General features: G+C 45.2%; 1 protein-coding gene across 4 annotated transcripts in view; it reads right to left on the bottom strand.

Moving 5' to 3' along the window:
• Positions 1 to 23690, bottom strand: part of SEPTIN11 (septin 11) — a 964023-nt gene that overhangs the window by 275510 nt on the left and 664823 nt on the right. For all 4 annotated transcript variants that reach the window (XM_086961789.1, XM_086961791.1, XM_086961790.1 and 1 more), the window contains exon 8: positions 18389 to 18521. In XM_086961789.1, the coding sequence (XP_086817915.1) occupies positions 18389 to 18521 (133 nt within the window). The remainder of the gene's footprint in view (positions 1 to 18388; positions 18522 to 23690) is intronic.

The raw sequence follows: 23690 nt of genomic DNA, 5'->3' as shown, positions 1-23690 counted from the left end.
TCCTTTCAAAGAGTAGTGCAAGGACAAACATTGTTGGTGAAGACAGACAATACCACCAGCATGCACTACATCAACAAACAGGGCGGCACAAGATCTCTCGTGCTATCACAGCTGGCACAAGAAATTTGGGACTGGGCTCTACAACGTCAAATACATCTCCAAGCTATTCATGTACCAGGTGTGGCCAATGTGCTGGCGGACGCGCTCAGCAGAGCCCTTTCGGACAACCACGAATGGGAACTACACCAACCAACCTTGGATTACATCTTCAGACAGTGGGGCCGACCGCAGTTGGATCTTTTTGCAACGTTTCTCAACAGGAAATGTCTAACGTTTGCGAGCCGGCATCCACACAAGGAGTCGAGTGGAAATGCCTTTTCAATAAATTGGTCGAACACCTTCAGTTATGCATTCCCTCCTCTGCCGCTCATTCCACGTCTGTTACACAGAATGAGATTCCACCCATGTCGGATGATCCTGATCGCGCCCAAATGGCCGAGACGCCCTTGGTTCTCAGATCTCCTCCTATTCTCTCAGACACAGCCGATACGGTTGCATCCTCTGCCGCATCTTCTCACAATGCATCAAGGTCAGATATGCCATCCGGATCCAGCATACCTTCAACTTCATGCTTGGCACCTGAGTACTATGAATTTGCACACATGAATATCGACAAGGATTGTAGGGCAGTGCTATCAAATGCTCGAGCGCAATCTACTGTCAAAACTTACCAGCTGAAATGGAAGCGTTTCTGCGCTTGGTGTTCCACTAGATCGCTAAATCCCATGTGTGCTCAGCCAGAACAAATTTTGCCATTCTTTTTGTCGTTAGCAAAATCAGGACTATCTCACTCTACCCTTAAGGTTTTTCTGGCTGCTATCTCTCGTTTCCGTCATGATGGCATAACATCTTTGTACTCTTCCAGGATCATAAGACAGTTCTTCAAAGGCCTTTTTAGGATGTTTCCTCCAATCCGTCGGCCTCCACCTTCATGGCGACTCAATCTAGTTCTGTCTCAGCTGCTTTTGCCTCCATTCGAGCCCATCCATTCTTCCAATCTGAAGTTCCTCACGTGGAAAGTGGCTCTGTTACTTGCTCTGACCTCTTCTAGACGCGTCAGCGACATCCAAGCCTTTACTATACAGCCTCCATTTTTGCAATTTTCCAACGAGGCTGTCACCTTGAGAACAAATCCCAGTTTCATTCCTAAGGTTCCCAGTGACTTTCATCTCAATGAACCTATTGTTCTTAAGACTTTCTTCCCTGCACCTCAATCTGCAGCGGAGCGCTCCTTGCACACTCTGGATGTTAAGCGCTGTCTTAAATTTTACATCCAACGCACAGCTGCCTTCAGAAAGTCTGATCAATTGTTTGTTGCATATGGCCCAGTATGCAAAGGACAACCCGTTACTAAACAGACTATCACCAGATGGATATCGTCTGCCATATCCTATTGTCATCAGCGGGCTGGCAAGCCCCTTCCTGCTCCTGCTCGAGCTCATTCCACGAGAGCTGTGTCGACTTCTGCTGCCCTCTTTGCGGGGGTACCTCTAAGACAAATCTGCAGAGCTGCTACTTGGTCCAGCAGCCACACTTTCACGAAGCATTACTGCCTGCAATCAACAGATGCCGCGGATACGGCAGTGGGTCAAGCGGTGCTGCGGAATCTTTTCCATTAAAGGTGAGCCTCTGTTGCTACCCGCCTCCAGTCATAAAGGTATTGTCATGTTTTGGTTTTTTTATTGCTTATTAAGTGATAAGGTATGCCTAAACTTAATTTGTATCTTCCTTTATGACTAATGTATGTTTTACTGCTTTCTATTCTTATTCAAGCATGTGAATCTATGAAAGACACCCCTAATACTGGAGAAGAACATAAGTTACTTACCTGTAAACTGTGGTTCTCCAGTATTGGTGTCTTTCATAGATTCACATGCGACCCTCCCATCCTCCCCTCAGAGGCTCTCTTCTCCTCAAGCATTTATACTTACTTGTGCTGCGAAAATCTGAGGACTTGGGCTTCTGAGGAGAAGGTTCTAGAGGAGGCTACAGCCTGATTGGCTGGAAGGTGGACCAACACATAATGACTCCTATAAGTTACTAAAGTGAATTCTCCCTTGGGCTTTTCAATGGGCCTATTCTGTTCTATGGTACTTTTTTAAGTTTACAATTTTATTGCATTATATGTATGTATATTTTATTTATAATATTTCTCATATATACATGCATATATTACTGCTATTTTATGTACCGTGGGACTCCCACTTCGACGACGGGGAATATTCAAGCATGTGAATCTATGAAAGACACCAATACTGGAGAACCACAGTTTACAGGTAAGTAACTTATGTTCTTATGTAGGAATAGCTTTGTTAAAAGTGACACTGAATTCTGGCAAAAGAAGGATTGGCGATTCTGAAGATCTGCTGGCCAACACCAAAGAATGGAGCTGTGAAGTGCTGCTCATAAACGAAAAATACATAGATTTGGAAGGAAGGAGCAGATGTGACGTTTTTCAGGTGTACCAGAAAACATGGAGTAAACTGACATTATATCATTCCTACCCTCGTTAATCCACGAGCTACTAGAAATACATTTTCCCATCACCCCTGGAATTCCAATGGCTGCAGCAAATATGCTCTCCAAAACAGCAGAGGAGAATGTGGAAAGACCCATAATTACTTGCTTTTTGTCAGCCACCAGCATGCCAGGCAGGTCATCAAAACTGCTAAAAAATATAGTACTCATTAATAAGATCATCAAATGATATTCCTATCGGCAGACTTTTCCCATGAAACAAGTACCAACCCAAGAATATTCTCGCTTTGAATGCTCAGTTGTAGGAATGAGACATTACATTCGGCCTGTTGGAACTCACCATCATGCTGATCACGCTGGATGGTACACTGTAACAGCCAGGAAAGACTGCATAGGAAGTACTGCCTACTGCTACCTTTTGTACTTGACGTCATGTCGAGGAAAGACAGACTGGAAAATGTGACCAGGCACTTGGCTTTAAAGGACAGGAGATCTGAGGGACAGCGACAATTTGAGATCCCTTGTGAAGATAGTGAAGAATAGAGGTGGCAGGATTGTGGCTGGAAAGGATATGTTCTGGAAACGATTAGCAAAGGCAGTATTGCTTGCTGCTGCCCCAAGAACTTCACCTAGACAGACTAAATTTTTTTTACCTGCCACTGAACCAAAAACGACAGGACATTGAAGGAGAGACAGGTTCAGATCCCCTTTATAGAAAGCACAGGATGTATCAAGACTTGCCTTCTTGTAACCTCATGCTTTCCACCACAATACTCTACAATTATATCCTAAAGTGGTCCTCCAATAGGAGCCACTAACATGCCATACTAGAGAGCTCCAGTTGGTGAAATCCACAGCCCTTGTTACCCTACTGTCAACAGCAAAAACAACAGTTGATGGACAGAATGCAGAACAATGTCATACATTCACCCCAGTACAGAGATCTGGGCCTAAATCTATCGTTTTTTTGCTCACCATGCCATTCCAGTTTGAACCCAGTCATATGCAAATCAGTCTTGACCTTGTGCCCCATGGGAACAGTCCAGCCCGAACTGCCGTGCCAGGTCCTCCCTGGACTGGAAACAAGCATCCAAGGACCGGTTTCGGGCTTTCAGCCCTCACCAGCCTGAATAGCTTGATTCCAGTGGCATGGAGAGCACGGAACTCCCATCTGAGCATACCCGTCCCACTCGGGGTGACAAATGCAAAAACAACAGTTGATAGACAGAATGCAGAACAATGTCATACATTCACCCCAGTACGGAGATCTGGGCCTAAATCCATCGTTTTTTGTGAGCCACTTTTTAGGTCTCGTCCTATTCCATTCCGCAAGGAATGAATAGGACAAGACTATTGGTGCTAAACTAAGAGCTAAACTAAGCTCTCAAAAATGCGGATTTCCAGAAGTGCATGTGTCCCGGGCACGTGCTTCTATCCGCCTGCCTGCCTGCCTCACATCACCACATCAAAGCCAGCCATCTGTTGCTTCCTCAGCGTGGTGCCCCCAGCAGCTTCACTTCAAAGGGATCCGCTCCGCCCCCTGCTGCATCAAAGGCTTTCATTTCGCGGCCGCGTTTATTCACTTTCATTTCGCGGCCGCGTTTATTTACTTTCATTTCGCGGCCTTGTTTTTTCTGCCCCTGTTAGGCTCGTTTTTTCTGCCTTTCTGCCCCTATTAGACTCGTTTTTTCCTGTTTTTCTGCCCTTTTGCCCTCTGTTAGACTTGCTTTTTTGTTCCCTTCTGCCCCTGTTAGGCTCGTTTTTTGTGCCTTTCTGCCCATATTAGACTTGTTTTTTCCCGTTTTTCTGCCCTTCTGCCCTCTGTTAGACTCGCTTTTTTGTGCATTTCTGCCCCTGTTAGACCCGTTTTTTGTGCCCTTCTGCCCCTGTTAGGCTCGTTTTTTGTGCCTTTCTGCCCCTATTAGACTCGTTTTTTCCTGGTTTTCTGCCCTTCTGCCCTCTGGTAGACTCGTTTTTTTGTGCCTTTCTGCCCCTATTAGACTTGTTTTTTTCCTTGTTTTTCTGCCCTTCTGCCCTTATTAGACTCGTTTTTTGTGCCCTTCTGCCCTCTGTTAGACCCGTTGTTTGTGCCCTTCTGACCCTGTTAGACTCGTTTTTTTTCCCACTTGCAACCCCAGCATCACTCAGCGCAACCCCAGCATCACTCAGCGCAACCCCTGCATCACTCAGCGCAATCCCTGCATCACTCAGCGCAACCCCTGCACCACTCAGCACAACCCCTGCATCACTCAGCGCAAGCCCAGCATCACTCAGCGCAACCCCAGCATCAATCAGCACCACCACATTATCAATCAGCACCACCACATTATCACTCAGCACCACCACAGCACCACTCAGCATCACCACATAATCACTCAGCGCTACCCAAGCATCACTCAGCACCACCACATTATCAATCAGCACCACCACATTATCAATCATCACCACCACAGCACCACTCAGGACCACCGCAGTACCACTCAGCACCACCACAGCACCACTCTGTACCACCACAGCACCACTCCGCACCACCACAGCATCTCTCATCACCGCCACTCAGCACCACCACATTATCACTCTGCAATACCACAGCACCACTCAGCACAAGCCCAGCACCACTCAACACCACCCAGAACCACCACAATACCACCACTGCATCACTCATAACCACCACATCTTCACTCTAAACCACCACAGCACCACTCAGCACCACCACAGCATCACTCAGGACCACCACAGCACCACTCAAAATCACCACAGCACCACTCAGCACCACCACAGCATCACTCAGGACCACCACAGCACCACGCACAACCACCACAAATTCAATCAACACCCCCCAGCACCACCACAGCACCACTCACCACCACCACATTATCACTCAGAACCACCACAGTATCACTCAGCACCACTAAGCACCACACAGCATCAGTCAGCACCACCACAGCACAACTCAGAACCACCACAAAACTACTCAGCACCACCACAGCAACACTCAGCACTCCACCCTCCAACTCCACACTACAAATCCACCCTCCAACACCAACTACACCCTCCACCCTCCAAATTCACCATCAAACAACAGACTCAAAAAACAAAACCACAATCAAACTCCACCCTCCAAATACAAGTCCACCAAGTTATTTGCATAAGTTTTACCAATTACCATTATACATTACAATAACTTTTATTTAAAAACGAATTCATACATTTCATTAGAAGACATTGTTATTTGTAATATCAATACATATAAGTCACATACAAACAACACATATTGTATTACAATTGCAAAATGTGTCACATTAAAAAAATTAAAACTATTGGCATTGTAAAATACAAAACTATTAATTCCTATATTTTCACTATTAAAAAACATAAATAAAAATGAATATCATTTACAATACCAAAACATCAAACTTTCCTAATGCAAGACCTATTGCATTGCAAATGCTTGTTGCTTAAGTCATCCTGGCTGAAGACGGCTGATAGCCAGAAACAGGTCCTAGGATGCTTGGTTCTGGTCCAGGGAAAACATGGCTTGGCAGTTCGGTCTGGACTGTTCCCATGAGTCACAGGGTCAAGACTGATTTGCATATGGCAATGTCTGAACTGGGGTGGCTCAGCTTGGTGAGCAAAATAACAATGGATTAAACCCAGATCTGTGATTGGGGGTGAATGTTTTGCCATTGTGCAACATTCCGTCCATCATTTTGTGTGTTTTACCCTACTGTCAACACCCAATTTGCACACACCTATTTTACCTCGGATAGCAGCCTGTGCACTTACCCCCGCTCGGTTACTGCTAAGATCTGCCCACTATTGTGAGAGGAGTCCCCCTTTTTGCTCCCAGTTTACACAAGCTTTTCTGCTTACATTTTTTTAATATGTGCTGCAACTGGACTACCAACCGGGTCAGTATGCAACGTGTGTCCACTTTCATACAACACTGGTTTGACATTTTGGCAACAATAAATATACATTTGGCAAGTGAGGCCCTTGTACATTCAGTTGCATAGCACATCTGTTAGAGACACAAAGGATTTGCTACCTATGGTCTTCTAAGGGGCATGCTACAGAGGCCTGGATGGCGGGCACGTTTTAGAAATGTTCTGGACCTCCTGATATCCAGACCCCCTACCTCCCATTCTTGTCATCAGTGACCACTGCAGGCTCCTAACCTCTTTTGGATGTTGGTGGGGGTCACCCGGATCAAGGCAGCTCATGTTGGGTGCTGGCAGTGAATTGAGCTGGGCCGAGCAGCGGCCTTCCAAGATGGCGGCCGTCCCTTAAAGGGACTCAGCGGTGTGGACAGAGGAGAGCCCGGTGCTGTGTAAGCGAGGGTGGCCCGAGACCTGATTCTTAAGGCCCACCAATGTGAGGCTCCGAAGTGGCCCCTGTGAGCCTCATCCATGGTGGGGGGGCTGTGGTGAGAGACAGGAGGCAGTGTTTTCCTAGAGAGCTCCAGCTGCTGTCATCGGTGTGGTAAGCGAACGGGTGTGGTTTTACCTGGAACACAAGACTTACACCCCGGCACAGCCTCAAATGGTTTGCAGAGCTCCCATGATACTCAGCAGAGGAGGACCTTTAGTGCGACCAAGTTGAACACTACTACCCACACCCTTAAAAGCCCCATGATACTCAGCAGAGGAGGACCTTTAGTGCGACCAAGTTGAACACTACTACCCACACCCTTAAAAACAAGCTGGAAGATGCGGAAAACCGATCTTACCGAACAAACTCCAATTTGTGGGATTCCCCAAGGGAGTTGAATCCGTGGCCCCCAAGCAATTTCTCAAACATTGGATCAAGTCCTCGGTTCTAGAGGGTGCCCTCTCACCTTGGTTCATCATAGGAAGAGCACACAGGGCTTTGGCTCACCACCTGCCTCATAATGTACCCCCACTTGCCTTCTAGTGTACCCCCAGACCTATAATTGCTCTGTTACTGAATCACTGTGACCAGGTCTAATTCTGCCAGAAGCACACATATAAGTAATCATTTACTTCGACTCAACTTGCATCATGATATTCCTGAACGACACCAAATTAGTTCAAAGTCAGAGTAAACTATTTCATGCAGTCAAAGTGAAACTGCTGGAAATGTCCTCATTGTACATGCTGATATACCCGGCAAGGCTGAAAGTGGTCCACGACTCCCAAGCTTATTTCTTTGCAAGCCCTGAGGAGGTGTGGGAGTGGGCCTCTGAGCGATGTGAGCCACTGGGGGGACCCACCACTCTTCTGCCAGGAAGACCAGCGACAGAGGCACCCCAGAGTCCTTGAGTGTCCATTGCCAAGAAACCATTGAGGCCCCAGGGAGGCCTGAGATGCCACAGAATCTCGCTCGACTCCTCCAGCGCAGAGTGGGATCATCGGAGGTGAGAACAGGGATCCCCTACCCATAAGAGGCACTCCCTTCTGGGTGACTTATGGGAGCTTGCTGCTGAGGAGGGATCATGAGGCAGGTACCCCCCCATACGACTTTGGTTGGCCTAAGCCCCTCATATATCCACCTCCCTGAAGGGGTGAGGACACTGGGCAGTGGGATTCGTTGAATTGCCGGATTCGAGAGCTTTTCTCTGAGTACCTAGTTTGGAAGATCATTGGTAGGAGGAGGTGCACCTCTGATGGCTTCTGCAGTGAAAGAAAAGTTGGGCTTTATGGGAACTTGTTGGTGTGACAGATGCTTTTGGGGTGGAAGTATGGGGTTGGCGGAGTTAGGGGCAAGGGACTGTTTTATGGTTTTCTTTTTAGCCTTGGTTTGGGAGTTTTGTTATATGCACTGTGCAGCACACCCCATCCACTACTATCCTACACCTGCACACAACTCAGGAAGGGGATTCGTGCGACCCTCTTGGCAGGACCCTCACCTCAGGCTCCCCCCCTCTGGAATGGCTAGTTTTCAAGTATTGATGTGGAATGGTAATGACATGTTGGATCGGCTCAAGCAAGTGGCGGTCCTCCATTACAGCAGAAGAACTCACCCGGCAGTCCTGATGCTGCAAGAGACCCCTCTGTTGGGCACCAAGGATTCGACTGTGATCGGTTTTATCCGGAAGTATACCCAATAGGCTTTAGAAGGTGGATATACTCCTGCAACAAACGTTCCCCTTGAGGGTGACCAAGACAAGACCGGACCCATAGGGCCGCTATGTATTGGTAGAGGTCATGTTTGAGGGCAGACTTATCAACCTCCTGAGCATCTACGTCCCGCCTCATCTCCTGACCCAGACCCCAGCGGCACTTACAGAGTGGACCTCTGGGTTTCCCCATGGGACCACCATCCTTGGGGGAGACTTCAACACAACACCTCGCCCTAACATCAACAGCGAGCAGCACGACAATTGGGGCTTTGACCAAGGCTCTTTCATGGACCAATCTCCTTCTTCCAGCTACCGACATGTTACATCTAACAGCAGCACACATACTTTCTGAAGGCATTTCTAACCACTCTCCAGTGACCATAAGTTTCAATGCACAAATTCAGTCAAGGCACCCAATGTGGTATCTTACTGACAGGCAGTTTCAGGAGCAGATTCGGACGGAACTGGAAATGTATTTTGAGATCAATTCTGGATCGCTGGCTACCCCTGGAATACTCTGGGGAGTCGGTAAAGCCATGTTTAGGGGGATCGCCAAATCCTATCTCCGCAGGGCGGATAGGCTCAAAGGCGAGGTGCTGGCCCATCTAGAAACCCAAATACTGAAGCTAGAGAAACATTGCTCTGTGGGTGCCCCTGTGGGGTTCCACAGGCAATTTGAATTGGCCACGACCTCTCTGTGCCAGCTGGCACTTGATGAAGCCCCCCAGCACTGGAGAACATCCACCAGAATGGTGAAAAACATTGAAAACTCCTTTATTGGTTAGCCGAAGGGGGTGAGGTCAAGGATAATTCCCGGTGTCAGGAGTGCAATAGGGCACTATGCCACCAGCACTGAGGGCATAGCGGAGACATTTGCTGCCCATTACCAGGGACTATACTCCCATCCCTGTTGCTCCAAATGGGAGTGCTCTAACTTATTCTTCCAGGACATACACCTGTCTAGACTCATGGCGCTTCAAAGGGCCTACATAAAGTCTGTCATTACGGCAGATGAGATAGAGACAATCATACACAACTTAAACACCAGAAGGACTCCGGGATCCGATGGGTTCCCTGCGGAATACTATTGGTGTTTTCAATTCCTGCTGACGCCACATCTGGCGAATCTCGGCTCTGAAGTGGAACAATGGGGTTCCTTTCCACCAGAGCTGGAAGAGGCCACTATAGTGGTCTGTCCCAAACGGGTTCAGGCGACCAAAACCTGCACCTCTAACAAGACAATCTAGCTGATCAGTGCAGACTTTAGATTTTTTAGAAGAGGCTTAAGCTAGTGCCGTCCTATCTCTTTCACGTCGATCATTGTGCTTTATGCCCAGCTGAAGCACCCACCATCGCATTCGAGGTGTCACTGTGGCGCTCGCGGCACGAGGTAACTAATCCCTGTGCACTCCTGTTAGCTGATTTCAAGAAAGCATACAACACTGGGGATTGCTCTTGCTTTAACCAGGTACTCCATCACATGGATTTTGTACCGAAATATTGCAGATTTGTCTGACTACTTTACAGGAAGCCCTTCACTCAAGTCCTCATCAATGGAGCACTCTCTGCCCCCTTTCTGACAAGTAGGGGCACAAGGCAGGAATGCTCACTCCCCTTCTCTTCGCCCTATACATAGAACCTTTGTCTCAAATTTTCCAGCATGATGATCAGGTATGGAGGTGAAAGTGGAGGGAGGGTACAGAGGATAAGACTGCCCTGTATGCCAACAACGTGCTCCTGTTCCGGGCCTATTGGCAGCTGTCTTGTCCCTGGGTCCTTGATTTTGTCAGACCTTCAAAGAGAACTCTGGCCTCTGTGCATGGCAAGTCTCTGTTGGTCCCGCTGACGGGTGACATGGAAGTAGTGAGCTGGCTGGGCACCATCCCTATTAAGCGTCTTAGTTTTAAATGCTTGAAGGTCTACAAATCAATCCTACCGGAACTTATACCCAACCTCAACTTGACTCCTCTATTAGCAGACACAAAGATTACTACAGTATTGATCTGGTCTTCTGCTGAATACTCTGGACGGGGTGGCGCTTTTTTAAGATGATGTTGCTTCCCAAACATCTTTACGTACTGCAAAACTTTCCACTCCCAATCCCCAACTATTGGTTCAAACAACTCCATGTACTACTCAAGACTTTCATATGGTCAGGGTGTTTCCTTTGTTTCACATGGAACAAATGCCTTTAAGCAACGTTTGATGGTTCTGAGTGATGTTAAACTCTATTATTGGGCGTCACAGCTCCCGTTTGTTAACAACTGGATGAGTGGGGGCTGGAGAAACCCAGCTTACAGCACGGAACTGGCCTTACTGAGTCTGGAAAGGGTTCTAGGGTACCTGTATGGAAGCCTCATTCCAGCCCACGAAAGCAGTGCTATTATGATAGTGAGCAGTGCTCCAATTCATGAATTGGTATCACAAACTTACGCAACAGACCCTCATGTGCCGTGGCCGCTGGCTGCTCCACACAGCCCTGCTGGAGAGATTTCGTCAATGGGGCAAGATCTGTATCACGTCCCTAGGTGTGGATATCATATAAAGTCCTTTGCTGAACTGCACACACAGTATGCTTTTGATTGTGGCGCACTTGCTGACGAGCAGCATTGCCCATAGTGGTGTGTCCAAAAGATACTGTTACCTCATAAAAATTTCACAGACACTTTCGGGCCCCTGAAACACACATGGGAGATCTGGGTGAGGGTGCTCAATATCGCAGACTGGAGATTTGCACACATGGCCCCTAGAGAGATCGCAATATCATCCAGACTGCAACCCACTCAACTAAACTATCTTCATAGGCCATACCTCTCCCTGCCACCTCTGGTATACCAGAATACTTCCCATGTCCAAATGCTTCCGATGCACCCATCCTGATGAGGACTTCTTTCATGTGGTCTAGCATTGCCATGACATTGTACCATACTAGGGGTGCATTGCTAGGATGCTTACGGGGGTGCTGGGAAGACGCTCTGAACTCACATCCAGAGTGGATCTTTTGGTGATCCTGGAAAGCAGAGGTAGGAATTGGGGCGAGCCGGTGTTCGTGGGCGTCACACTGGTCCTAGCCAAGTTCAATATTGAGTGAAAATGGAGCTCCCAAATTCAACTTATAATCTCAGAATGGTGGAAGGCAAGGGACTGGTCAAATGGTGGGAATACTATGGATTGCAAAATGCTGGGGAATCCATGATGCTGGTATAAACAAATCTGATGATGTTGATGCAGTACTGGAGAATGATAGGTGATGGGTGGTGCAGGGTGAAGGGGGGTGTATTAATGTGTTTGTTGTAAATGCAAATAAACAAACCTCAGCCATCTAGAACAAGGACATATTTCTGCTACAAGTGTATGCGACCTACATTCCTATTCCCTCTTTTCTCCCCCACCCCCTCAACAAGGATTTCTGTGTTGGAGACAGTCGCAAACCTATCTATATACTAGTCATGGCTCTAGGGGTGACCCTTACATAGTCTCCATATTACAGTAGAAATTAAACATTTACTTCACTTTCAAATGAACGCTTAAGGCACCCTACTTTAAACCGCAATGACACACACTGTGCAATGCAGAGACCTCAATATAATTTTTCGGAATGTGAAAGGCCTTACTCATTACCTCATTAGTAAAAACATGCATAACAACCTGGGATCTAAATTTCTTGAAGTTGTCCCATCAGATTTGAAAGAGCTTCAGAGAAACTGGATAGGCTAAGTCTGCCAATCCTACAATACTAATTCTGCAGCAAAGCTATATTCCTCAAGAAATCACTTTCTATAATTGAATCGACCGAGACTATTTGCCTTCATTATGGTTAAACTACAATATAAGACAATAATTATTAGCTCTGTACATGTCTCTGTAGCCACAGCAAATTTGTTTCTGACCGAAGTAGGAGTTTCAAAGTGAGGTCAAAAGTTTGAGCAGAGGTAACTAAAATTTGAAAGTATACCCCATCCTGTATAGGTTGCACAGATCAGATTTTACTGGGGGAAGAGAAAGCCATCAGTATCGAATCATGGCCATACCCACTGAAAAAGGCTCTTTTCCCTCTTGTGCTATGTTATGTTATTTTAATTTATAATGAGCATGAATCGTCTTGGGAGGATTATCTCGGTGCAGCCATGAAGCATAGGAAAAAAACAGTAACTACATAACAGAGTTGTCTTAAGTGCTTTCCTGAAGAGAAGGTAGTTTGAACAAGTGTGTATATGATGCGGCGCCTTGTTCCAATAGAAAAGGGGCTAGGCAACAGGAAATCCTACCTTCCGATTAGGCCTTTTTGACACGAGAAACAGTTAACATAGTTTTATCCCTAGATCTGAGGAGTTTGGGCGTGCAATAGTGACTACGTTTAAAGCTAGGTAACATGGGCCTTTTCCAGTCAGGGCTTTATGTGTAAGTGATTCTTCTGGAGCTGTAGCCAATGTAAAGCATGCAGAAGGGTTGCGGATGCCGCCCCTGATGGAAGGTTGCGCATGAGGCAAGCTGCGGTGTTCTGCACAACTTGTAGTCCAGATAACAACGTCTTATTTGCCAAAGCCAATAGTACATTACTGTGGTCTAAATGGTTAATCATAAGAGCCTGAACCACAGATTTCTTAGCTGCAAGTGGAAGGAATGGAAAGGCTCTTCTCAGTAAGAGCATAATTTGAAAACAGGAGCCTAAGATGGACATCACCTGCTCTTTCATAGTTTTAGGTTGGTCAAGACTAACTCCCAAGTTCTTAACCCCCTGTTTGGGTATGGGTGCCCCGTCCAATTCCACGGACCACCAGTCAGAACCCCACAGCTGTTGGGCCTTACCAAATGGCATAATCTGTGTTTTTCCGGCATTCAACTGGAGACTGTTCTCTGTCATCCAGGCAGCAATTGTTGTCAATCCAGGTGAAAAGTTTTCTTTCACTTTGAGCTTAATGGCAAGAAACTTCGCCCCAGTTCGGTCGTCCAGTTCCGAAAGGGTACCTGTCTTAGTCGTGTCCCGCAGACCATGTGTGTTAGGGGTCGCGTCATGTCACTACAGCGGGATTGTGTAGAGTCTGCAGGGACATAGTGTCCAGCGGTGCAATTATAGCGTGTGTAACGTCTTTGTCTATAGCAATAAAAGGCCAGATCTGGGAACGTAACCAGTGAGTGAACAGATATATGAACCAGAACAGTGGAAGGATAGCAATAGAGAAAGAGAGGGAAAGCGAAAGCGCCAGTCAGTGCGCTGGGGGAGGGGGGGGGGGGGGGACGTTGCAGCCGTAGTAGGGGGGGTCAGCGGGTCTGGGGCGGAATGTGGCAGGACAGTGGCGTGGGTGTGTTGGGGTCTGAGCCGGGGTCCATGGATAACATCGCCAGGGTGCAGCCAGGTCAGTGGTCGCGGTCCGGCGGCGTGGCCAGGGCTCTGCGCGTGGGAAGCGTGACAGTCGTAAAAGGGGGAGTGAGTCTGTCCTTGACAACTAAGCTTGCGGTGCAGGCGATAGGGTTAAGAGCGTGAATGCGGGGGCGGTGCGATTCCAGCATGTGCGGTGTCATGGGACGGTAGGAGCTCTGATGGTGGCTTGGGTATGATGTTGACCAGGGGAGGGTGGGGGGGGGGGTGATAGCGAGTGTGGCGGCGTCCCGCAGTGCCTTGTGTCAATGCGGTAGTTTTGGGTAACGTCAGCTCAAGTTATCCCCTGTTCCAGGCAGGCTTGTTGAAAGGATTTAAGGCGATCGTCCCAGAGTTGTACAATTGGGAATTTCCGGATCCCCGCTGTTTCCTCCCGGAGGAGTACCGTGCCAATGTGGTGCACCCATAAATAAAAATCTTTTTTGGCTTCTGCAGCATGCTGCATTTCAGAGATAACACTCAGACCCTTCCCAGAGACCAGCCATACTCTGCTTGGTTATTCAAAGTTCCTCCTATGCTGAACCACATTGCTTTGCTTTTAAAAGAAATATATAGACAAGGAAAAAACATAGCCGTGACTGAATCCTTGAAGATGTATAAAGGATAATTGCTGTTCAAGAAGTTTACCAAAAGCAAGGGTGCTCAGGGTTGTATTAAATTGTACCTACTTAGTGAAAGCTCTACTGGCTATACCTACAGCCAGCATTTCACCACCTGGTGGTCATAAGTCATTAGCTCAGGTGGAATCTGGGATCTGAGAATAAGCCTTTATGCCGTGTGCCCTGAATCCACCTGGTGTGTACAGGAGGCTCCTCCTCCACATACTTGGTCCAAAAACTATGGAATGCCCTCCCAGAATTTTTAAGACGTTGCACATTGTTGTTTCTATTTTGTAGGAGCCTAAAGACCTCGCTATATTAATCTTCTAGTTAGACATTTCTTCCTATCCCTAGTGCTGGGAAGCCCACTGGGTAGCCATGCGTTCTATAAGGGGAAATAATAACAATAGCTACCAGTGGAAAAATTGTTTGGCATCTTGTGGGTTCCCTAATGAACAAGGACCACCACTTCTATCTAGAAAATTGTTATACTGGAATTCTATATTCAGGCAGTGGTTTTCAATGGCCACACCTTCTTGTGGTACAATTGCGAGCAACAAGATAAGGTTTCCAAAGGAGTTGATTAACAGAAAGTTTGTAAAAGGGCAGCAGAGTGCTTTAAGTTGTGAAGAACTGCTAACCCTCAAATTCTAAGATCGCAAGCAAGTATATCTGTTTAGTACAGGGAGTTGTTTACTATGGCTGCACCTGCTTATGATACAATTATGAACATAGGATGGGGTTTTAATGGATCTTGTTAACGGGACGCTTGTAAAAGGGAAGTGCAGTGCTTTAAGTTGTGGTAAACTGCTAGCCATCAAATTGAAGATCAATCTATCTTTTGACCAGTGCTCAGTTTGTAATTAAATAAGTGCCATGGCTCCAGTCAGCAGCCCACTTCTGCTTGCACCTCCCATTGCCACTGTAAATTACCGTAACAGCATAACTAATATTCACACTCCTGTGACAAATCTGACATTTTCAGGACCCAAAGTTAAAAGAATGACTTTGCCAGCAGGTATTAGTCATTCTTAATGTATATTGAATTAATACACAACAGTTGTGCTCATTTCTGAATTTACAAAAACAGCACCACCAGGTTTCCGACTGTCATAGGTAATGGTGCTGACAATTAAGTGCAGGTGCTGAGCACCAGAAACCACCGGCTCAAATAGGTACTAGTTTTGACCAGTGAGAAAGGAAAATCCCTTTTGGGTAGAAAATGTTATGGAGTAGACTCAAAGTTCACACATCACACATACCTATATAGTTTTTCTCATTTTCCACACATATACTACAATTGGACCATATATAATAGGGAAAGCACCATAAACACTTAATTAAAAAATATATCACATATATTTATTATTTGTTTGTATACAAAATATCACATTCAAAAAAGAAAAAAGTGCATACATTCATACAATTAATAACAATTTCATAAAAACACAATGCATTAAAAAAGGTAATCACCATGAGCATGAAAACATCAAGAGAGTGAAAACACAAAAGCTAGACAGAAAAAATTGGTCTTAACACTTCACACCTCCGTCATGACATAATATTACAAGCACGGAAATATGCCATAGGTAATTAGTCTTCTTTCACCAGTGCGCAGTGACCGGATTGTGTACCAAACTGTAGCGTCAGCGCGTTTCGATGGGATTTTGCCTTATGAGTCCATGTTTATCAAGACATGAATAATATACACTCTGTCTTTTAATTGAACGTTTTCATGCAGTCACCTGCTTACATCAACAAGACCTCCCTGCTAGCACCCTTTATCATCTGTGCATTGAGGGGAACACTATAGCCCGAGACCCTTGTATAAAAACTTGCAATTTAATATGGCAGGAAACCGCGGTGAGTAAAGTCCAATCTTCTAAGCGAGATGGTTTCGTCCTATTTAGAAAGTCTAACTTTAGCTGAGACAGTGCTTATCATTCTATGGCAGGCTTGAATCTTCATAAAACCTTCTAAGGCGCTTTGTGATTACTTGGGATGAAATATTTGCTCACAAACAGCCCTTTTAAAAGTAGGGTCCAATGTCCGCGGTCTCCCGGCACTCGAACCGACCATCTACACTCTCCGGTAGAAATCCGTCTAGTTTTGACCACCATACATGGCGAGACAACATCTTCAGTTTCCTTGCATGGTCAGTTGGCTGAAGTCCTGAAGTTTAATTGCATTCTTTTCTACAACAGATACATGGGCGGGGTTGGCAAACAAGACCACGTAGTACAGCCCTAGAATGATGCATGTAAGACCTGCTTATGGTATAACAAGCTAGTTGTGCACCTGATGCAAATGGCAACGCACAATGCCATTCAGTTCCAGGATACAAGATGCGCTTTCTTGACTTTCCTTCTTGACAGACCTCCTTCGCAATGTTTCATATTGTGCCTGGTTTGATTTGCTTCTGTCACGTGAGGAAAATGTGTTATTTTAGGCAAAATTTGAGAAAGGCATGGCACTGTGGGTAAGAAACCATTGGGGGATCCATGCATAGCTAAGAACTCTGGACTCCCCCCGAGTGTCTAGTTTTCAGAAATGTCTGGGTTTGGTAGGATCTCTAGGTGGTGGCGAGCCAGGCCCAAAATCCACAGCTACCACATTGCAAAAAATGGTCAGTTTTGAGTAGAAACATTTGATCCATTCAAGGTACATTTAGGGGTCTTTCCTGTACAGGAGCTGGGCCCACCCACACATATGGCATACTGTTTTGTTATCGGGAGACATATGGGACTGCTGAGTGGTATGAAATTTGTAGATAACCACACATGAAATGTGGGAAAATGTGCATTTTTTAGCCTAAGTTCGAGGTTTGCAAGGACTTGGTAAAAAACAAAATGTTGTGGAGTAGGTTTACATGGGTGGCGGCTAAGCCAGGGCACCAAATCCCCAGTTGCCTACAGCCCCAAATCAGGCAAATTTTTCTCACATTTTTTGATGTCCCCATGTCTGTTTTGGAAGGTTTTGTGTCGTTGTCTCTAGGCCCAGCCACACAAGTAGGGTAACATTTTTGAATCTGGAGAAGTCTGGGAATGCTGGGTGATAGTTTAGTCATTCCCTACAGCTTCCAGAACTTTCTCCCACATAAAAGGGAGAAAATGGGTGGATTTAAGCCAAAGGTTCAGGATGGCAAGGTCTTCTCTGGAGAAAAAAAATGTTGTGGGATCCACACAAGTCACATCACCCTGGACTCTGGATGTCTAGTTTTCATAAATGCCTAAGGTTGGTAGGTTTCCCTAGCTGGCAGCTGAACTAGGGCCCAAATTCCACAGCTACCCACATTGTATAAAAAAACCCAACAAAGCGTTAATTTTGCTGGGTGAAATGTGATGTCTGCTGGTCGCTTTTTTTTTGTGTCGCAGACACTAGGCACAGCCACACAAGCGAGGCACTATTTTTTATCAGGAGACATGTAGTAACACAGAATAGTAGAATTTTAGTATCCGTTAAAAAAATAAAAATAGTTCATATTTATTATTTAATTATGAAATCTTGAATAACCTATTTTGAATAAAAATTCAAAATAGTTTATTAAATAGTTTTTAATGATTTTATATTTTGTAATATGAATTTATATTTATTTATATTTTAACTCTTTTAAATAATTTAATTTAACATTATTTCTTATGGGGTTTTATTATACGTCCCTACCGCCGTCTTTTTTATCTTTTCAAATATGGTCAATCGAGACAAAGATTCTGATTGTGTTGCAAGTTTACTAAGTTACAATGAAGTACATGTGAAACCAGTTGAAAGAAACATTTAGATTGTTCTTACATCCTTTTCCGCCTCCTTCAGTTCCGCTTCCTTTTCCTTCACCCTCATCACAAACATCTGTCTCATTTCTTCCTCCTTTTTTTGGAGTTCACCGAGGAACTCATTTCTTTTTGCCTCGTATGTCTCTTGAAGGCTGTAAAAGCAAAAGCATGCACATAAAAGAACCGCAACTGCCCCTGTTTATTGTACTGAGTGCAAAATAAATGTGTCCCATGAGGGCAAATGAAAGATGAATGTTACATGGTGGTGCGGACTGAATCATGTTCTAGAACCCTCTCTATGCCTACATACACATACATGTCGCCTCATTACTAGATTCAATTTCATGCAATCTAGTTTACATATGATTTGTCATGGGAAGACGAAAATTAAAAGCAAAATCCCATAATCGACAATTTCTTCTTGAAGAAAAACCGTACCTTAGTTAGCCCTGGCCTCTTATTACAGCAAGCACTGGCAAAGCCTATAGGTCTCAGCTCTGCAAAAACGATTGGTTGTGTCAATGTGTTTTAGCTATGGATAAAAGTTAGGGTAAAACTCTATGAAGAAGCCAGTGCTGGCAGATGTCAGTGGGTGGGAAAGTAACAGCGGTGTGAGGGGGATGGGGCAAACAACGATGTGGGAGGGTGGGTGTACACAGGAAGCAATGACTGGAGGGAGGGGCGGGAAGACAAGGCAAGCAAAGATAAAGGAAGGTAGTTGGGGGATAGGAAAGCAACAACAAGGAGGGGGAAACAGCTACAGCAATAACATAAGGGTAAGTGGGATGGGGCAAGCAACAATGATGGGGCAACAACACAGAAGGTGTGAGGTGAACCAGGCAAGCCATGATGGTGTGTGTGTGGGGATGGGGAAAGCTACGATGGAGAGAAGGAGGAACACTTGTCAAGCAACAACAAGGGAGTGGAAAGGGGCGCTGGGCAAACAACAGCGAGGCAAAAATGCAGGAGGGTGATGGAGCAAACAATGGCATGAAGAGGGCCAGGTGGAGGAGGGGAGACAGACTGCAAACTTATGCACTCTTAGTGGGTGCTGAAAGTAGAAGAAAAAGTAGCCCAGGTCAGAAAGAGTGAGCAGCAGAACGATACTCACAGAGAAAGGAAGCAGTACGTGGGCCATGCTCTAAAGCTACAAAAATTACTGAATAACCCACAGTCTACAGCAATTGGTGCAACGTGTGGAGAAAATACAAGTTAAAAATGGACACTGAGACAATATGAACAGCAATCGAATGTGTGAGATTTATTTTTGCCTTGGACAAGAAAACACATTTTCATGCTATGAATGGACTGAAACAAAATACCAAAAGGTAGGATTTATAAAAAACAGTGATCCTATTTGTTCCCAAAACCAATCTATGAGAAAGTAGAACTTCATTAGAAGACGACTAGCAGGGGCATCAGTAGCAGTGCATAAATGAGAATGAAGATAATCACAGAAGAATTACTGGTTTACTGCAAGTCTACTTTACATGTCACAGAGGAAGAATTTTATCCATTTGGGCAGAGGTAGTGTTTGCCCATATGGCCTAATACCCATTCGATCTCACTGTACCACCAACAAAAATAACTAGATAACAAAGCAAAAAAACTGGGGGGAAATCCCCATTCCCCACGCTCCCAATAACCTTTTGAATATTTGGAGTACAAAGAGAGACCACACTCATTGTCCTAATGTTAATCCTCAGACTTGTGGAAATGTGGCAAAAATCCAGGGTCTTTAGTAACCAGAGATTGGTTAAGTCAACTGTAACCAATGGTTTTCCACTCCCAGGTTATTAACACTGTTTATAAAAGGGTGGCAAGAGGAACATTGCAACCCGAGTTTCCACCAAATAAATGAAGATTCTCTCTATATTTTTTGCTATATGGTTATAATAGTTTTTGGAACACCACTCAATCGCCAATCAACAAGCAACACAACAGGAAGTGAACCAGATCTCCTTCCATTTGAAAACTACAATAGCAAGGGCGATCTACTATTTTAGTAATTTCATGTCCCTGTGAGTGCAATATGAGGCAACTGTTTGCAGCTTAGGGTTGAAATGAGTACCCTTCACTCTTTTTTGTAATTTCAGTAAGATGTGGGTTAATAGCAGGTTTAGCATTCATAGGGATCTAGGTCCTTTATGTTGGCTCTCCCATACATGTCTCAATCTTTGATGTTCATATTTAGTAGCAGGGAGTTGCTTACTAATAACTTTGTCTTATCACAGATGAGTGGTTGTTGGAATGTTGAATGTGTGAGAGGTTACTGCGGAATTCTGTGTTTGTTATTAGTATGCCATTGAGTATTTCATGAGAGGTGAGTGCATTTGAAAATCTGCTTTTTGCCTCCTCTCTGTATGAGTGCGTTTTCCTCAGCATACAAAAGCTAAACTCTGAAGACATTATGCATGCAGTGGTAACAAAGCTTTGAATATGTCAGCCCCACCCGTAGTGATGCCCTTAGCATATCTGACAATAATGCAACAGACAGTGAAGTGGGGCAATATCGACTGAGCAAATTCTGGTTTTTACACTGTATGTCTGATATCTTGACTGTATCTACCATGTAGTGAGTGACAATGATGTGGACAGTTCAGAACCCTTTTCCTTCTCAGATTTTAAAAGCTTTGCCTTTTTTTCAGACATCACAGAATAGTATTGGGGTACTCCAAAACACTGATGTTTGGGGAAAAGGCGACTGACTGTTGAACCAGGAACTGGAGACGCGGTTTTGACTGTGAGAGCTATAGTCCTGTGCATGTTCCGGTGGCCAGCCACGACTTTATTTTGGTGGTAAGGCTTTTCTGTGTCTGTTTGGAACAGTCAGACAGAAACTTCCTGAAACTTCTTTTTAAACAATGACAGGTAAACTCTGCGTGAAGTGGAGTTCATGAAAGGATGGTTCCATCTAACACGTCGTTCTCATGTGTGGTCCACATTTTGAGAAAGAGAGAAAGAAGTCATTGTTGATGGCTTGTATGAACATAGAGTGGTTGACAGTACTTCAAAGTCTGCTACAGTTAAGGGACGATTATTGTACATTGAACCAATTAATAGTTGGCTATGAGGAGTTTGTTGTATACAAATATCCATTGCATGTGTGGGAACATAGGAATGACTAAATGAAGTGTAAACATGCCAGGAGGATTTTGAGAGGTTCCATGCTTAGTTGGTTTCGGAAAGAGGACAACACGTTTGTCACTTTGGATGAATGGGAGTACTGTTTTGGAGCGGTACTTTCGTAGGATTCTGATGGAAGACAGAAGATGCTAGGTTTGCATCAAGGGTTTAGAAGGGCTCAAATGGGGGGCATTCTGTGACAGAAAACGAAGCATGTTTGTGTTCTGGACTGAATGCAGATTTCACTCTTTTATTGAGAACAAACTTTTGTTGTAAAAATGGACAAAGGCCAGTCAAGGCCTTCTTCAAAGCCATCTTCAGAAGTAAAGATTTGGAATCCGAGTAGACATAATAAGGCAAGTGGACAACGACTGCGGATTCATAATTCTAAAATAGCAGCTCTCCCCGGTGATAGAAATCTCACGGCATACTGTCTTTTGGTGCTACAGAAGACGATGAAGATGAGAACAGGGAGAAAGTTGAAGAAAGGGAGGAAGTGTTTGTAGGTTTAGAGGTTGTTATCAGTAAGGAGTGCAAGGAAGGCGAGGCAATGGGATTCAGTGTATGGTGATACATTTATGACTACCCTTACTGATCATCACTTGGTTGCAAACGAGCTCTTTAGAGAGTGGACTACTTATTGAAATGGCAATTCAATAGAAAACATGTCAGCTATTTATCATACTCAAACTAATAGTATGGTTGAACATATTATTAGCACTATAATGAAGAGTGTGCGGAAGAAACTGAGTGTTAATTAAAAATGGCAAGAGGTGTGAGTTATGATGAAGAATTATAGGTCAACATCAAACATGACCACAGGGTTAATTAACACCCACAATAATCAGACTAGTGTTATGATATTAGGTAAATCCAAACAAAGAGGTAGTAATAATGCAGCTTAAATGTTTACTATTGCACAATTTGGCATGTAATCAGACACTCTGGATGACGTCGAATTTTCTCCAATTAAACGCCGGAAAAACTGAGATTCTGCTCCTGGGGAAAAACACCGCATCCTGGGGAGACAACTGGTGGCCTGACATCTTAGGCTCACCCCCCAAGCCAAAAGATTGCGTCAAAAATCTGGGAGTATGGGTCGACTCGGCGTTAAAGTTTACCATCCACACTAAGAAAGTGGCTGCCACGTGCTTTGGCATTTTACGTAACATCAGGCCCATTCTGAAGTTCTTTGACTGCCGCACCCGCCAGCTCATTGTTCAGGCGACGATTCTTTCTAGACTGGACTATGCCAGCTCTCTCCTATTGGGAGCGAATCTGGCTGAAATCACCAGATTGCAGAGAGTCCAGAATGCGGCAGCCAGGGCTCTGGTTGGCCTCCCTCGCCATTCTTCCGTTTCTGGAACCTTAAAAAAACTGCATTGGCTCCCGGTGGGCAAAAGGATCCAGTTCAAGGCTCTATGTTTAGCCTTTAAAATCCTTAAAACCGCCTCTCCCCCCTTGCTGAGTCCCCTCCTGTCTGAGTACACCCCTAGAAGATCGCTCCGCTCAGAGGGACAACATCTTGCGACCATTCCTCGCACTAGGCTGGCCAGAGTCGGTGGCCGATCCTTCAGTTTCCTGGCTGCCAAGCTATGGAACAGTTTGCCCGAAGCCATACGGGGAATTCAAGACCTCTTAGCCTTTAGAAAGGCCGTCAAAACCCATCTTTTCCAATAATCTGTCATCTATCTGTGCTACTCTCTCTCTGCATTTTGTCTGCTCGCAGCGCCGGGACGCCCCTTGGCTGGGGCAGCCGTGCGCTATATAAATGTCCATAACATTAACATTAACATTAATCAGCAGGCCTGTATAATAGAGCCCTTATGTTGCATTAGACAACCCCAGCATTACTGCTGAAGCTGCCAGGTACTTCCATGTTGTAAGTTACCCATGAAACGTTTCCTAAAATGTGGGTGTGGAATTGTCCTTCCCACTACAGTGAGAGTGTGAGAAGTGAACATTGCACTAGTTCACTCGATGCCGGTCAAGGAGCTTCAAAAGGCCTGTGGATGTATAATTTGTATACTTGGATGATGCCAAGCACTCTTTCAAGAACCAGTGCTCAATTTAGCATATTAACACCAAGCAGTCACTCTTGCAATGTTAATCTTTCCAATTTAGAAGTGGTTTTGTGAATTTTAGGTTTCCCCATTTTTTAATACATACATGGCCCTTTTACACCCTAAGTGCTC

The sequence above is a fragment of the Lissotriton vulgaris genome, chromosome 3_1 (assembly GCF_964263255.1).
Source record: "Lissotriton vulgaris chromosome 3_1, aLisVul1.2, whole genome shotgun sequence".
NCBI classification, from domain to species: Eukaryota; Metazoa; Chordata; class Amphibia; order Caudata; family Salamandridae; genus Lissotriton; species Lissotriton vulgaris.
Note: the sequence above shows the minus strand (reverse complement) of the source record. Positions and strands in the feature narration are given on the sequence as shown.